General features: G+C 39.0%; 1 protein-coding gene across 1 annotated transcript in view; it reads right to left on the bottom strand.

Annotated features, from left to right (window-relative positions):
* me1 (malic enzyme 1) overlaps positions 1-15,887 on the bottom strand; it is an 88,328-nt gene that overhangs the window by 18,233 nt on the left and 54,208 nt on the right. The window contains exons 4-5 of the mRNA XM_005809651.3: positions 6,806-6,881; positions 4,280-4,441 (exon numbers count right to left, since the gene is read on the bottom strand). Of these exons, the coding sequence (XP_005809708.2) occupies positions 4,280-4,441; positions 6,806-6,881 (238 nt within the window). The remainder of the gene's footprint in view (positions 1-4,279; positions 4,442-6,805; positions 6,882-15,887) is intronic.

Raw genomic sequence — 15,887 nt, 5'->3', positions numbered from 1 at the left:
GTGGTTCGCTTTCAAAATGCGTTGTGGAATAATTTAAACCCTTTGAGCAAGTTGTTCGCCTCCTTTGCATGTGGTGGCACGTTTTCACATTTTGTCCAAAAGGTCAGTGAACTGCTCTGCAGCTTAGTCATGCCGTACTGGCATAGGCAGCTCTTGCTTCTAGACATGTCAAATTAAAGGCTGCCATGAAGATGGGCTTGACTTTGAGAAGACATAAAGCAAACTTTCCATGGCATGGTCAACAGTCAGTACATCCAAGAACAGCTCAAAGAGCTTACCCTGGACATTTATTTAAAGATGGCAGCTCATTTCCTGGCATGTCCTTAACAGATAGTTATAGGGAGGGTTTGGCCGAGTTCATTGGTAACTAAAGCAGGGGAAACCTTTTTCTGGTAAGTAAGTAAAAGTTATTTATGTAGCGGTGTCATTATGGCGTTTCTCAAGGAAACTGGTTTTATGTCATTGTGAGATTATAATAAGAATTTAACACAAGCGATGCAAGAGCTTGGGAAAGAATGAAAAACTCGATGAAAGGCGGTGGATTCTATGAGTTCATTTAGAAAAGGGGACCAAACCTGCTTCATGGGTGAAAGAGAAGAAGCCCTGAGTGGTTTTAAAGTGGTCTGATCTCATTGATCTGTGATGAGCTGCTGACATGAGTTGTCTTTCTGTCCTAGATTATCTTCTGTTATTTGACTGAGCTGTCCTTTCTATTCTACAGGCCTCTTTCGCTTGGAAATTAAACCTCTCATGAGAGGCAAAGCTATCTTTGCTCACTAAGACAACTACAGTATTGTCAAAATGTCAGCTTTATATAGTAATATGATGTGTTAATATTAATATTTAATCTATTACTTTATTCGTCCTGCTCGACAAAGTTTCAGTAGTGAAGAAGTTTATGTTACAAATTGGGCTGAAGCCTTTAATCTCAGGAAAGAGATACAAGAAGTCATGAGATCCATACCAGGCAGGAACTTTAGCTATAAAGTCCCATCAGTGATCCACACACAAACAGCACATTGTCCAGGATCACATGGTACACTAATGAGCCAATGTTTGCGCTGAGCTTGGTCCTAAAGTCGTTAGACTGAGTTCTGCCTGTTTCGCTCATAATTTCTCTCTGACAGTGCCAGCAGGGCACAAGGACAGGAAGACATCTAGAAAGACGTCATTTATTTTGCACAAACTAAGAAACTATAAAATATGAGGCTAGAATTATAGCTTTGGAAGTGCTGAAAGATTTTATTGCTTTGTACTTTAGTTAGTTTTCAAATATAACATATAGTAAAAAATGGACATCTTTTGGGGCGTGCTGTGGTGGCGCAGGGGGTTAGCACGCCCCATGTTTGGAGGCCTTAGTCCTCGACGTGGACGTCGCGGGTTCCGGTAGTCGGGACTCCCGGTTCCGACGACCTCTTCCCCCTTCTCCTCGCCCTCTTTCCTGTCTGCCTACTGTCACAAAAATACGAGCCACTAGCGCCGCAAAAACTCTTCGGAGAAAAAAATGGAAAAAAATAAATAAATAAAAAATCGACATCTTAGTAAAACTAAGATTAGGTTTGAAAAGGATTGCTAACCGCAACACCATGGAACATCGGATGGCAAACGGACAATGCTCGTTTTGGTTATTACCTAAGAGGGGCTGTTTTTCGAGGCCACCAGCAATGCATTGCCCGTAACTCTTTGCCAGACATGCATTCAATAGTAACCAACTACTTTACTGGCTAATGGATGGTTGGTTCACTCCCATCACTTCCATGACCACTTTGGGCTTCAATGACGCACCACAGATGCAACATTGTCCACACGCATGTATCTTCACCCAAGTTTAGAAATATTGCTATCGAGTCAGGCTAATTTTTTCTTATTCTTCATTATCATTTTCATGTCTACTTCTTATGTGGGTAATTGGAGCTGTGAATGATCCCTCCTGTAATCCAGGGAATGAGGATTAGCAATGAAAATTTGTGGTGCAATTGTTTCAAAAAGGTCAGTTTTAAAACTGTACCTGGCTACTCTATGCCTCAAAAAACGTCACATTCTGTGCAACCTTGTTCAGATTGACCACCTCCTCAGTACCTGGGTAGGCAGGCTCTCCTTCATAACAAGTAGGTTTCCATCTTCCATGCAGTAAGGTTGTTATAAAATCCATTGAAAAAAATAAAATAAAATCCTGCAACAAACACTGTAAAACTATGTGCCTCTGTCCTACAAATATAAATGCTAACATACATGCTAACCAGCTGCTGACTTTACAATTACTGCTAAGATAAACTGTCGCCTGGCTCATCCAGCGAAAACCACAAAGTAAATAAGTCCTAAAACCTTAAATCATAAGTTTGAAGAAAAGAAACTTCAACGTTGTGGGATCTGTCTGTTTAAGTTCTTGGATGTATTCATGACTCTCTATTAATCCCTACACCCACTCAAGGACAAACATAATCCTGTAATAGCAGTCATTTTAATAATTAGCCAAAGCAACCACTGCCTCGTACCCTCCCTCCCGCTCTTCCCCCATTATGCGTCCAGAATCGGGGCTGCAGAGTGAAGCAGGTTACCAAGAGGCCACATCCTAGCCTGCCGTCTTTGTGAGGCTAATCGAGAAGAGCTACACACACACCCACGCAACCCCCCCACACACACTCACAAAGCAGCTCCATTTATCCAATTACATCCCATTTAGCTTGTCATCCCTTCAGAATGGCAGAAATAAAGAAACCTCAACCAGGGCTTGGCAGAATACAGTGAAATCTCAGTTATAAGTGTTTGCAGGGCAGAAACCAGAAAGCCCGATATATGTGCGCCTGCATGTATGTGTGCAGGGTGTCTTGCAAAAATATTCATACCCCTTTAACCTTTTTGGAAACTTTAATGTGTTTAATTGGGGTTTTATGAGCTGTTAGTTTTTATCCCCATGCAAGACGTTCAAGACTTTGGGTTTTAATCGAAGTCCTGAGAAACAATTAGCTGTGCCACGGAAACTATTGCATGCAGATTACACTTGCACTTATTTATGATCCAAAACCTTTCCTCATTCTTTCTAAGAGTTGTGTAGATTTTTTTTATGAAGTCTATCTGAACTGCACACAGGTAAGGACTAAAAACTGAAACAGACTGATGACTGAAAATGGCCAGAAGCAGTATACATGTGCTTTAAACTGTTATACAAGATGGGACACACACTATGTAAAGATTTTCAAACACTAACATACTCTTAATGACGTAAAAATAAAAATAAAAAATGAGAGCAAAGCTCATATTCCCTATATATAAAAACCTCCTTGCAGTATTAATTTTTGTTATTATTAAAAGTTTGTTATCATAAGTTAAATTTGTGTTGTGTCTATGGACCTGAGGAAATGGCCATAAATCTAGAGAGAGAAAAGTAGAATTTTGGGATGGAGAGGCTCATAAAGAAAGAGGTCAAGAGCTGCAGCAGAGTTACTGCAAATGCTGTAACCCTGTAAAGATTGAAAGCTAAAGTGGATGATTTGGCAGACCAATGAACAATTTTACTCAGTTAAGTTTGAACGCCATTAAAATAACTGACTATTGTATCTTTTGTGTGTTTTTTTTGGGGTGGGGGCTAATATGCTGGTATTTTTACGGCTGAAATGGAAACATTTCCTGTAAGCCAAATACTAATTAAATGATCAATGGGAAAGTTCCGTCAGATTGTGACCTTATGATTGATGAAAAACTGTCTGTTGCCATAACCCAGAAGGCGGCATAAAAAAACACTACAAAATTAACCAATTACCAACTGCTTTTCTCTAAGCTGCTTTTCAGCACAGACTGGCAGAGAAAAAAAAGGTACTTTCCCAACTGGCATGGGCAGAGATACTTACCTCACCAAAGCACAGAGTGTTTCCTGATTGTAAACTGTGAAATGTGTTAGCTACACTTGGCTGACCTCTGAGGCATGACTAAGGAGGAATAATAACTTTACTTCTTTTTAAAACAACTATAGCCTTGTTAAATATATAATATACATTTGTGTTTGGATTTCCTCCCTCCCCCATCGGATCATCAAATGCATCTTTAAAAATCAGGCAGAGACAGTTTGAGTGAATTCAAATGAGCAGTTTTGAAATGATTCTTTTATTAAGGGAAGAGGTGGTCTAAAACCGTATCGTTAGGTTGTTGACTTCTGAATAAAACTGGATTCTATTTAGGGTGTTCAAGTAGAAAGGGCAGAGCAAAAGCACCGCACTTCTCACATTTTGATTTGTGCTGAATTTTTAACACCGCGTCTCATTTTTGAGACGTCACTGCTTACCTCGTTGTCTGTGCCGACGTCCAGCATGACGGGCAGGCACTGCTGGGGAGGCATTCCCCCACAGGCCGTGTAGAGGGCCAGCTTCCCCACTGGGATGCCCATGCCATGGCAACCCAGATCTCCCAGTCCCAGGATCCTCTCTCCGTCCGTCACACAAACAGCCTGTCAGTCAACACAAGTCAGTACGGTACCACATTACTCATTCCTCTATTAGAACTCTCAGCTAACATATTTGTTCAAGTAAAACAAGGAAATACTCTAATGTCCATATTTCACATATTTAAAAAAAAGCTATTTGATTTTGACAAATTAAACAGTGGCCTAGATTTGCCTAAAAATCACAAATTTTTTCTCCATTCTCTCAGATCTGGTATGTATGTTCACGCATGTTTCCCCAGCAGAGTTTCCTCTACGTGTAATTGATGGTGCCACCACACCTTCAGAATGACATACACTTTCTTTTTCATATACGTTATAAAATGGGGAAAATGTTTTTATATATTTATGTATATAGCCTAAATTAACGCACTTATGATAACCATGATCATTAAATATCATTAGATATTAAAATGTACTTTTAGAAAAACCCACACTGATGCGTTGCCAACACCAGCTCCCGCCTGTCTAACTGCAACATTTGTAGTGCTAATTGGGTTTTGCCCAATAAGTTTGGAAGTTTGGCTTATAAACATCTCCAGCACATCACTCCTGAGACTCACAGCCTTGTTGGAAAATGGAGCAAAAGCCAAAAACGTCAGAAAATGTACATTTCTAACTAGAGAAGTCAAATCATACCTGCAGAGAGTATAGATGTATCGCTCACGAGCGATTCTATTCTTTTGAACGGCTCTTTGTTGTGAACGGCAGGACTCCAGTCTCAGAGCTGCTCTTCGATTCTTTGTTTTGCCATGTTTGAACAAATATGAACTTTTACACTACAAAACCCTGCTCAGTGAGAGCACCAAATTTAACCAAACTTTCCTTTACTGCTTTACAAACGTCATTTATGTAACGCCTGATGTTAAAAAAAGAAACTTTTACACTTTTACAAAAAAGTGTCACTGAAGGCGCAACACTTTCACAGCTTTTTTCCTCCAAAAATCTCACAATTTTTGAGTGTGGCTGATTAGTTTCCATGCTGTTTTTTCTTCTCCCTTCTTGCCAAATCTTGTTAATATGTTCCAGTGGCGGCTCGGGCTCATCAGAGAATGACAACCTTGGCTCCTTTGTGAAATGTTGAAAGTAGGACGTACCGACTGAGGTTACGATAAGACCACCTTGAGAACGCGCAGCAGCATTAACAGAGCTCAGGTACAGTAAATGCCTTGCTGTTGACAGCTGTGAACAGGTGGCTGCGGCCGCAGGTACAGCCGACATGCGAGGAATGCCTGGTGGTGTCGTCATGCTGCTGAGAGCGTGACGTGTTCTTTTATTTATGAAGTGCAAAGAGGGCAAAAGACTGTTTAGCTTTACTCTGAGGTAGCAGAAATCAGTCTAGGGTTAACCAATCTCAGTCTAAGGCAGTGGTTCCCAAAGATTTTCTTCTGGGCCCCCTATGGATTACAATAAATACCCCCCTCCCACCCCCAAAAAATCAACTGGGCACACACATTGTTCAACCAGACATAAACCTATACACATATTTTGTTTTCAAACTCCAATGAAGTTTATTTCACACTTCAGGTTGCAACAAAACAAACTACAAACCATCTTTACAGTGAAACACTTTTGTGTAACTGTTTTTTCATTCATCCATACTGCTTCCCGCGTCCCACCTGCAGGCGGGGTTCCCACACTTTGGGAACCACTGGTCTAAGGTTACTCTGATGTGAATAACGGCTCAGAATTTGTATTAGTGTTTTCACAATTGAGATAAAATGTTCATAATTCTCAAACTTTGTTTTAAGGAAATCTCTGGTCAGAATAGAATTGTCTAATTTAGATTAAAAGATCATATTTACTTTAAGAAAAATAGTGAAATAGCCTTATGATTTAGCAAAACAGGAGTTTAATCAAGTACTTTAATGTCGTTCGCAAGTTGGCAGTGTTGTACAGTGTTCTGTCAACATGGACAGAATGTGAATTATCAGAACAGTTATTCTTGGGAGAACTGTCAAAATGTTTTTTTTTATGTGTGTGTTTGTTTGCTGACTCATAACCAAGCACTTTGACACCCTGGGCAGGAAGCCATATTGCTTTAATGAAAAAATATTGGGAAAAAGATTTATTTTCCACATCTTGGGATTTGCTTTTTGGAGGGATATGACTAATAACTGGTTCCATGGGCCCTGGCTTCTCTGCAGTAGACTTTGTTTGCATTATTTCTGTATATTTTTCTTACAGTACACATTGTTTTATGTCAAAATTGATCAGTTGCCATTTATTAGTTCTGACCAATAAAATCCACAATATTAAAAAGTCCCACTTTTTGCCTGTAAGTACATTCGAAAACAACATATTCTGTGATGCACTTTGGTTTGAGTTCAGCACAAAAAAACCCCAAAAGCTTTCAAGTCAAAGGTTTACCTTTATGTCCTTTTCTGGCCAGTTTTGGAGAATTGAAGCAATGTGCCCTCGGTCATGAACAGTGATGAAAAGCCCCCTGAAATCACACAAAAACACACAAACTTCAGCTGCCTTTCTGAGAACGTGGTTTTGTCACTTTCTGGGTTTCTTTTTTGTAAAAAGTGCTGCGTATCCCTTAAACATCAGATGCAACACAACAGCAGCACACCACTCCTTTTGAGCTTTGAATGAGAAGCAGCTTTAACCTCGGAGACTGATGTTTAGCTGGTTGTTTTTCCTCCAGCTTTTCTTTGTTTGACCAAAACTTTATTAAATTCTGATGGCACCTAAGTGCAACTTTAGTGTTGATCCCAGAGCTCAGGACCCCTAAGAACTGTGTTTAAGACACCGAGACAATTCAAAATATTCATTTAGCTTAGAATCATACCCTTTAAAAGAATCTTCCCTCCTTTATTATCCTGCTCAGTAGCATCCATGTCCTTTGATCCAAGACAACTTGAAGGAAAACAGTTCTTTTCCAAGGGTGAGAAAAAAAAAAAAACAGGCAGCATTATTCCAGTCTAATGCTTGCATTGTGTTAGAATTTTGCGAAAACGTACTGACATTTTTTGATAATTTAGTAGAACTCAGGTCACTACTGGTGAGCACAAGTAAAGCAAAACAAAAATAAATCCTGAAAGGAAATGCAGTGGCGGAAGAAACAAGCCACAAACATGTCATGCTAAAACACCGAGCTGAGGTAACCACAGGTTGTAGTTTCAGGTGAGCTACAACCTGCAAGCACAAAGAACAGCTTTAATATCTGATTCTGGCAAGTTGAAGACTTTCAAAAGTAAAAAGGATTCAACTTCAGATGTTTGTGTTTCGTGTAACTCCAGTTAAACTCAGAGGTCACAGGTTGTAAAGAGCGACGGCGGCCTGAGGCTCTGGCATGTTTGCTTTGCAGGGAAAATCGTATTGTCTCCTCTGATTGATTATACAGGTCAAACACACCTGAGGCCATCAGAAAAGCTTACACCTTTTTATGTTTTAAAAAGGTACAAACTTGAAGAATTTGGGTTTTAAATTAGTCCTTACATACATATATATGCAAATAAGCTTAGAAATAGGTAAATCTCTTATGACTACTAGTTGCTGTTGTAAGTTACATTTGATCAGTTTAATAGTTAATTAAAATTTAATTAACTATATATATATATATTTTTTTATTACTGTTCAGGGTTGTTGGCCTTACATGTTTGAAATGAAGTATTTAACAAAAACCGAGAACTGTTTCTTTAAAAAATAAAAAAGTAAAGAAGAAATAATGAGAAGTACTGGGATAAAGGGTTTTTTTTGTGCTTCTATGTTAGCGAAAGTGAAAAGTTCAACTTAATAAGTATTAGATAAAAACATTATGGTGATTTGCAGTGTTTTTGAAAATAAATTGATGCTAATGCTATATGCTCCAAGGTGTAATAGCAACCAGAAATTATGGTTTGGTAAACAGCTTTAAAGTAACAGGGTTGGTACATTTCAGTCAAATGTATACTTTGCCTGTATTCAACAGTGAAGAAAGTATGTTCAGATTTTGACAAAAATGCGTCAAAATTAACTTAAGACTTAAATCTTAAGTCTCATTAAGCCTCAAGTCTCAATGGGACTTAAATCTCTTTTAAGTCCCATTGAGAACTTAAAGGAGATTTGCTTTGATTTAGTCAGTTAATAAACGATAAGCAGGTGAAAAAACGGATGGAAAGACGGATCATAAACAATTACTAAAAAAAAAAGAAGAAAATAGTTATTGTATATGTACAAAGAGAGGGAAAGGAGAGAGAGATTGACTTTTAGTAACCAAACACTGACTGCTGTAACTTATCCTTCCACCGCAAAGTTCACAGGAGGGTCACCAGGCCACAGACATCTGGCATTTTGCTTTATTTACATTGTAAACTTTATCTGTGCTGTGATCCACACTGACATTTCTACACTGCTGTGCAAAAAACAAAACAAAAAAACTTCTCCAGGTGGCGCCGATCCTTTAAGGTGGCTTAAGAGACTATTGTTAATATTATTACAGACAGCGTTGACATTAGACTTGTTCCAAAAAAATGAAAGTTGGAGAAGAAAAAAAAAAAGAAGAAAAACCTAAAACTAAAATGACGGATCAAATCAGACAGGCAGACTGACAGTAATTCCTAATCTGTGCCGTCTTGAAACTCACCAAAAACATTTTGGGTTCACCTTTCAGTTATTCGCTCCTCCTTCTTAGCTTATATTCCTCCAGTGTGTATGTTTAGGGCTGCTGTCAACCTCCTGACCTATGACCTGAGAGAAGCCCTTAGATCTTTAGCACCTCTAATAATCTACAGACATCTCATTAAGTCAGGATTCATGCTGCTTTAAATTCATTAGCGCTTTTTATGAAGGTCACAGTCTCACTGAAGAAGAATTTCCCATACATAATCCTATTTTCTTTTTTTTTAGCATAGATGTCAATGTTCAATGCATCATCCACTCCATGTACAAATCAGTAGCTGATTGATTCATTCACCTGTTTGCGCTGATGTTTCATGTTTGACTTTTGCAGATTAAATGGCAACAATCGACAGCAGACGTCTGGTGAGGAAAGCTCTCTTCATAAGAAGATAATAACGGGAACATGAAGTGTAAAAAAAACAACCCGATGACCTGAAAGCAACCTCCCATCTTTGACCTCTGCCCACACTAAACACCACCAGCCGCCATTCTTCACGCCAATTTCATAACCTTAATCCTCGGTTTGCCGGGTGTCGTCAAAGGCACGCTGACAACATGAGCACCGATCACTGAAAAAGAGCGTGAAATTAGTGGGAAAGGTCAAAGTCGTGCAATATAAGGTTTCTCTAACTGATTAGGTCCTAAATCCATAATGACAGACAATGTTTTAAGGGTCTCGGGTGTCCTGGAAGAGAGCAAAGGGTTTGGCTGTTAATTTTCAACATTTATTTAAAAACAGACTGCTGGTGTTGATACCCAGCTATGTGAATCTTTTAACAGCGTAGATGTTCACAGCGTAGATTTTTTTTCATATACAGTATATGTTTGAAGTCGACATGTAAAAATGCAGCAGATGTGTCTCTGTTGGTAATGACGTTATCCTAAAAGGGGAAGTTTTGTGTTTTCCAGACATATAGTGGCCTTTTATAGCACAATCAAGTAACTATGTTAACCTCAGTTGATATAAAAATGCTACATATCAAAAATAACTTTACTTCCCAAATAATTGCCTTGAAATTGGACCTTTGTGTCTTTGTCTGGTTTACTGAAACTCCGCCTTCAGGAAGTCATCACAACATGGCTCCTCTATTAACCCTTTAGCAACGTTTTTACCAGCATTGCGTTGAGAAGTCCACGAGAGTTTAAAAAAAATTCTCAAACATGCATGAAAAAAAATCTAACACTCCAGGTGTGTTTTTGATGAGGGGATAACATTATATAACATAAAGTAAAGCTGAAAAAAGATTGTACATAACACTGCACCTTTAACAGTAAGAGACTAGGACGTCAAAGGTAAAGGAAGTTTATTTTCTTCAGACATTACCTCACTTTTGACTGATTTCAGTCAGAGAGAAATCTGTGTGGTCGGTGTTATGAAGCTACAGCTAACCTGAACTGATTGTTATGAGCAATAAATAGACCACAGCCTGTGAATATCTGGTTGATAAATCAAACGTACCCTTTAACAGGATAATGTGAATCCCTTTTTCAGAGTAACAGTCTGTGGCTTTCTTATGTCAGACATTCTCCCCGGTTACAAGATATACCAAGTTTTCTTGAGAGTCAAGTCCCAACCCAGCTGCCTGATTTGAACCTCAAGTTTTTAGAGGGTGAATATAAGTTAAGTCTTTCGTCTATCTTTGCCAACTGCATGTGATAAAACAAAACAAGTGTGCAGTTTTGTGCCTGTCAGTCACCATAAATAATGCCCTTGTCTCACCAACGCCCTCCTCGAAATTCTGTCTTCAACGTCTCCTTTAAAGAAAGAGAAAAAAACCCATTTAGGTCCTTTTAATTCTAGTCTGTGGTCCATGACAATGACAATTGAGATAATAGAAGGGAGACACCTTTGGTTTGGGCTGACCAAAAGTACTTGGACCACATTTTGGCCACCGTTTTATTGGTAGATTTGACTTTGCTGTTGCATGTATTCTTGGGGCAATGAATACAATACTGAATGGTCTTTCATGAACTAAGTTGTCATTCTCCTAAAACAAGCTTGGACATAAATCTCCTGTCTCGCTCCTGACTTGTACCAGCCATCACCTTTAACCCTAGAGACGGGGTATTTTATATCCCCAAGTTTTTTATTTTGAAGTTTTTACAAGTTTTTTTGTTTTTTTTTTGCCGTGGTTTTGGAAATAAAAGAGCAAAGCCAAGATGACAAGCTACACTGACTTACCATCTTGGGTCCAACTGTACCGTCGCTTTCATCTTTCTGATCGAATATGCTCAAAAATAGTGAAACACCAAACAATTTGTTGCTCTTCTTAATTGTTGGTTTCTAACATATTATCAGCAAATCAACTATTTGCAGATATTTTAAACCTACTGCATGTCCTTTTATGTTTACGGTTGAACATTGCTCTAGTTATTATCAATAGACAATGGTCTTTTACAGATAAGCCCATATTTGGATGACATTCAGACCTGATAGTCCTGTAGACTTATTTTGACGGGGGCCGAAAATTGCAACATTTGCTAGATTTTCAGCTGCTGAAATTTGCCTTCACATTGCACTGTGTCAAATAAACTAAACCCTTAAAACAATCTATTTCCTCTCTCACCTGTGGTGGCGCTGCACCAAGAACCATTGGAGGAAAAGACACAAAAACCTCTGAAGAAGACACGGACACAAATTCTCTTTTCACAAACTGTAAAGAAAATTGGAGTGGCATCAGATTTTAGCGGTCGTAGGATTACTCTTATCATTGGCAAAACACCACGGCCTATTTCTCCAGCTGACGGTGGACACTCAGGTTTATTTTGGTTGCATTTAAAACCAGAATGCTCTATGCTGCAGTCCACTTCCTGTTTTTGGAGTTGTCTCTGGTCTGCTAACATCCAGATACGTATTTGAATAGCAGCGAAGTTCACTCTAACCAAACTGAGATCTAGGTTTGTAGGTGGACCAGAGTTCGCTTTTTTTGGTCCGTATCAGAGTTTGATTGTTCCTTCACACCTCCCCAAACAAACCAGACATTCTAGACAAAGTAACTACAGTGGCATTAAAGCAGACTGGGGCTGGTGTGAATGCACCTTAAATTAGTTCTGTTTCTCACGTTCTTCATGGACCTTCTGTTCTAGAGACTGATTGAAATCCTCCCCAACTGGTGAACCACTTTCACGAAAATCCCTCTGGCAAAATCTGTATTGAAGGTTTTAAAGCATTCCCTTCTTGTGTTGTTCTTTCTACAGCTCTGATTCTGCCAGTGATGCATATTTAAAAAGAAAACTGGATTGTCTGGAAGGAAAAGAGACTGGCAGATTAATTGCATGGATTGTGAATTAATTCTACACACAAACAACTATTGCCATTACAAAGAAACTAATAGAAAATCTCTATGTTCAGAAGTGTGCTTTGTACTGGCTTTCCATTACAGTGTGGTGTCAAGCACAGTACAAGGCCCTAGGTACATAAAAGCTGACAGACGTCCAAAATATGCTAGTAAGAGAATCAGTTTTATTCGGCAGGGGGGGAACCCCCTTGTGGAGATCTCTGGCTTTTGGAAAGTAGTTCAAACAGGATCGTCCTTCCAAAATTAACACACTAGATCCGGCTTCCAGACCAGTTGTTGGGATATTTGAGGTTTCATTTTTATTAAGCCAAGGAAGTTCAACAGGCTCTTGCAAGAAGGCAGTTTTCATTAACAGGAGATTATTAATTTGAATTTCATTAAAGGGGATTATTTACCTTGGTTAGGGTTTAAATGGTGATTCAAAATAAACACAAAGGCTTAAAAAGAAAAGAAGAATTTAAATTAGACTTGTTGCAGCCAAAGTTTAATGTCAGAAACAAGCAGAGTGTGGTCTCCATCTAATTAAAAATCCAGGGAATAATGTTTATCATAATTAAAACATTACTGGTCCAGGGATGTTCAGTATTGTTGACTGACTCTTAAGCCAATTTTCATATAGAAAAGGACAAATGTCTATTTTAAATGTGCTGGCCTATTTTGGTGTCATGAATAGTTCTGCCAACAGGAATGACCTCTGTCATATTGGTCAAAACTATTCGCTTCACAAACTTTTGATTACTTCCTCAGTACTATATTTCAATCTGATTGTTTTCCCTTCATCCTATTAATGACAGACTTTGGTGCAGGTCATTTTACTGTAAGAAATCTGAGCAGAATGCTTGACGTGCACACAGACATTCAAAGCACCTTCATGGAGACAGAGTTCTATGTCTGGACATGGTATCCAACCACAGGTTGTAGAAAAAGGGAATGACAGCCCAATATTTATGCCCTAAAACTGCTGGTTTCCACTTTCATGCTTCCTTAGCTGCAATTTAATAAATGAATGGTGTTCAGCAGAAATAAGGAGAAGTCATTCATTCTGGCGCACTTCACAACCGCCAGTTTCAATTAACTTTATTGGGATATTATGTGATAGAGCATTATGAGGTAGCCCATAAATTGTGAAGTGAAAGGTAAAAGATGGATGACATGCAGACATTTTTACATAAAGAGAGCTCTGAAAAAGAGTGGCAGGGATTTGTGTTAACCCCCATCTTACTTTAAAGATTAGTGAACAAACAGCGACAAAACCCTATGGTGGCCCTGAGGTGCAAACCACTTCAACAATTCACTAAACACAACTACAAATTTCAAAACGCAATAACATCAAGTACAAATTAAGAAAACACAACAATAACAAAAGAGAAGTCGTAGGTCCCAGGGGGAAACCCAAGACGTTGCTGATTTTACGACATCACTTTTGACTTTACCACTGGAAGTTATTCTGGCCTTAGCACGTTTGTTGAAAATGTTACCGGTGATGCAAATGACACTGCTGCTATGCAAGAATATTTTCAGTCGGGACATACTACAAAGCTAGGCTGTGTTCTTTTTCACAGTTTGGGCAAAACAACACAGTACTCTGACTGTCTGCCTATCTAAACCAAGGGAGAGCGAATGCCAGAATAATACTGGTCTAAAGTCAAAAGTGGTGTCGTCCAATCAGAGATGTCTTAGGTTTTCCATTGGGATGTACTGTATGCCTACAATTTTGTCAATATTGTTATATTTTCTTAATTTGTAATTGATCTTGCAGCCAGTTAACATTGCTGTGTTTTTGAATATGTTGTATTTTTGAAATTTGTAGTTGTGTTTAGTGAACTACTCAGGTGTTTTGCACTTTGGGGCCACCGTACAAAACGTTGCCAACAATTAAAAAAGAAGACATAGCAGTGATCTAGGAAACATGGTTAACATGTGGAAGGAATAGCTCTGATCACATGACACATATGTGATCATGTGAAAACGAGGTGAAAAGCTGACACTACACATTAATCTGACATAATGAAACATGGAGGCGGAATAAATGTAATTGTGATGATTTTGCTCAACATCTTTAGCTTCATGTTTATTGAAAGTAATCATCAAATGAGGGAATCAAGGGCAGTGAAAGTCCATCAAACAGGCCAAAAATATTATTGATATGCAGAATTTGCATGTATTATACTTAAAATATAGCTTGCCAACACTTGTAGCCCTTGTTTTGATGTGTGAATAGTTCAAGAGAAAGTAGTACTTTTGCAAGGCAAGACATATTGCTACATAGTTTGGCTGTAAATCACCACACACACACAAAACTGCCACATAACTGTTTTGTTTTCATTAAGAGGCCTTCAACAGAAGAGTAAGATTGAATTAGGCTAGCTTTGCAAAAACACGCAGAAGCTACGATTCCGTCAGCCAAGCAGCTGACAGTACCAATACAGCAGAAACAAAATAAAACTCAGCAATAACATGGGGTCTGGCATGGTGGTTAAAAAAAAGGAAAGAAAAATCACATTCCTGCAGCAGTTTCAGTTGACACAAACTCTGTTTAGATTAAAGATACCACAATAAAATGGAAATGAAACATGCAACAGAGCTTTGTATGAACACAAAAATGAGTTTGGGGAACAATCTTGCATCAGCTCAACACACTTATTATATGTACCCATAATCCAGCATTTCATCTCTGTCAATTATGTCCATAATAGTTCAATCAGAGAAGAAAAACTAAAGGGGAAAACGGGATTAAGAGAAGTGCTAGGTGTGGGTATTTTTCTGGGAATTTCTCAACACACTAAAAAGGCAAATACCCAGTCATTTTAGTTATTGTCACTTCAACATGAAAAATTACAGGCAGAAAATTTCCACTCCAACTGATTCACTTTCCTTTTGCTTCACGCCCTCCTTTCATTGTGCAGCATGGCTTTCTAGAGATACAATCCTCTCCTTTTCTAAGAGGGTTTAACAGGATTCCATTATATAATGAGGTTTCAACATGTTGCTTAGATATCCTTGTCTTTGCACACCAAGCGAGAGCCACTTCCAGGCATTGGCCTCAGAAAACCATAACCCAGCTCCCACCTCATTCCACAGCAGCCCACTGAAGACATCCGCACTCACAGACCTTTAGGAAGCTTTTCCAAGCTTTGGGAAGCGGGTAACTGCAGGGAATTCAAGAGGAATGAGAAAATAGTTTACCAAAGACGACTGATCGTTGCTCATTTAGGTTAATACGATGAGACAAAAGTGTATGAAAAGACCACGGCCAATGTACAGGTGGCAAGAGAAGGAAGTGAGACAATAGACTTCTCTAATTTGTCTTCCATAGTGGAAGTTTCTCTGCGAGAACTCAGGACTGAGAACCTTCAGGAAAAGGTCTGTTCTGGTCCAAACGCCTTGCAAAGGGAATAAAAAGGGACGGACCTGATGAACCCAGCTGGTTAATAGATGAGATTCATACGTCTGCGCCCAGCTTTTCCACTCATCTCCCTTCTGGCTCACGGGCTGGGCTGACATTTGAGGCACGTCAGTGACGTCTGGTGTGGGATGCGACGCGA

Source organism: Xiphophorus maculatus, chromosome 3 (assembly GCF_002775205.1).
Source record: "Xiphophorus maculatus strain JP 163 A chromosome 3, X_maculatus-5.0-male, whole genome shotgun sequence".
Classification (NCBI taxonomy): domain Eukaryota; kingdom Metazoa; phylum Chordata; class Actinopteri; order Cyprinodontiformes; family Poeciliidae; genus Xiphophorus; species Xiphophorus maculatus.
Note: the sequence above shows the minus strand (reverse complement) of the source record. Positions and strands in the feature narration are given on the sequence as shown.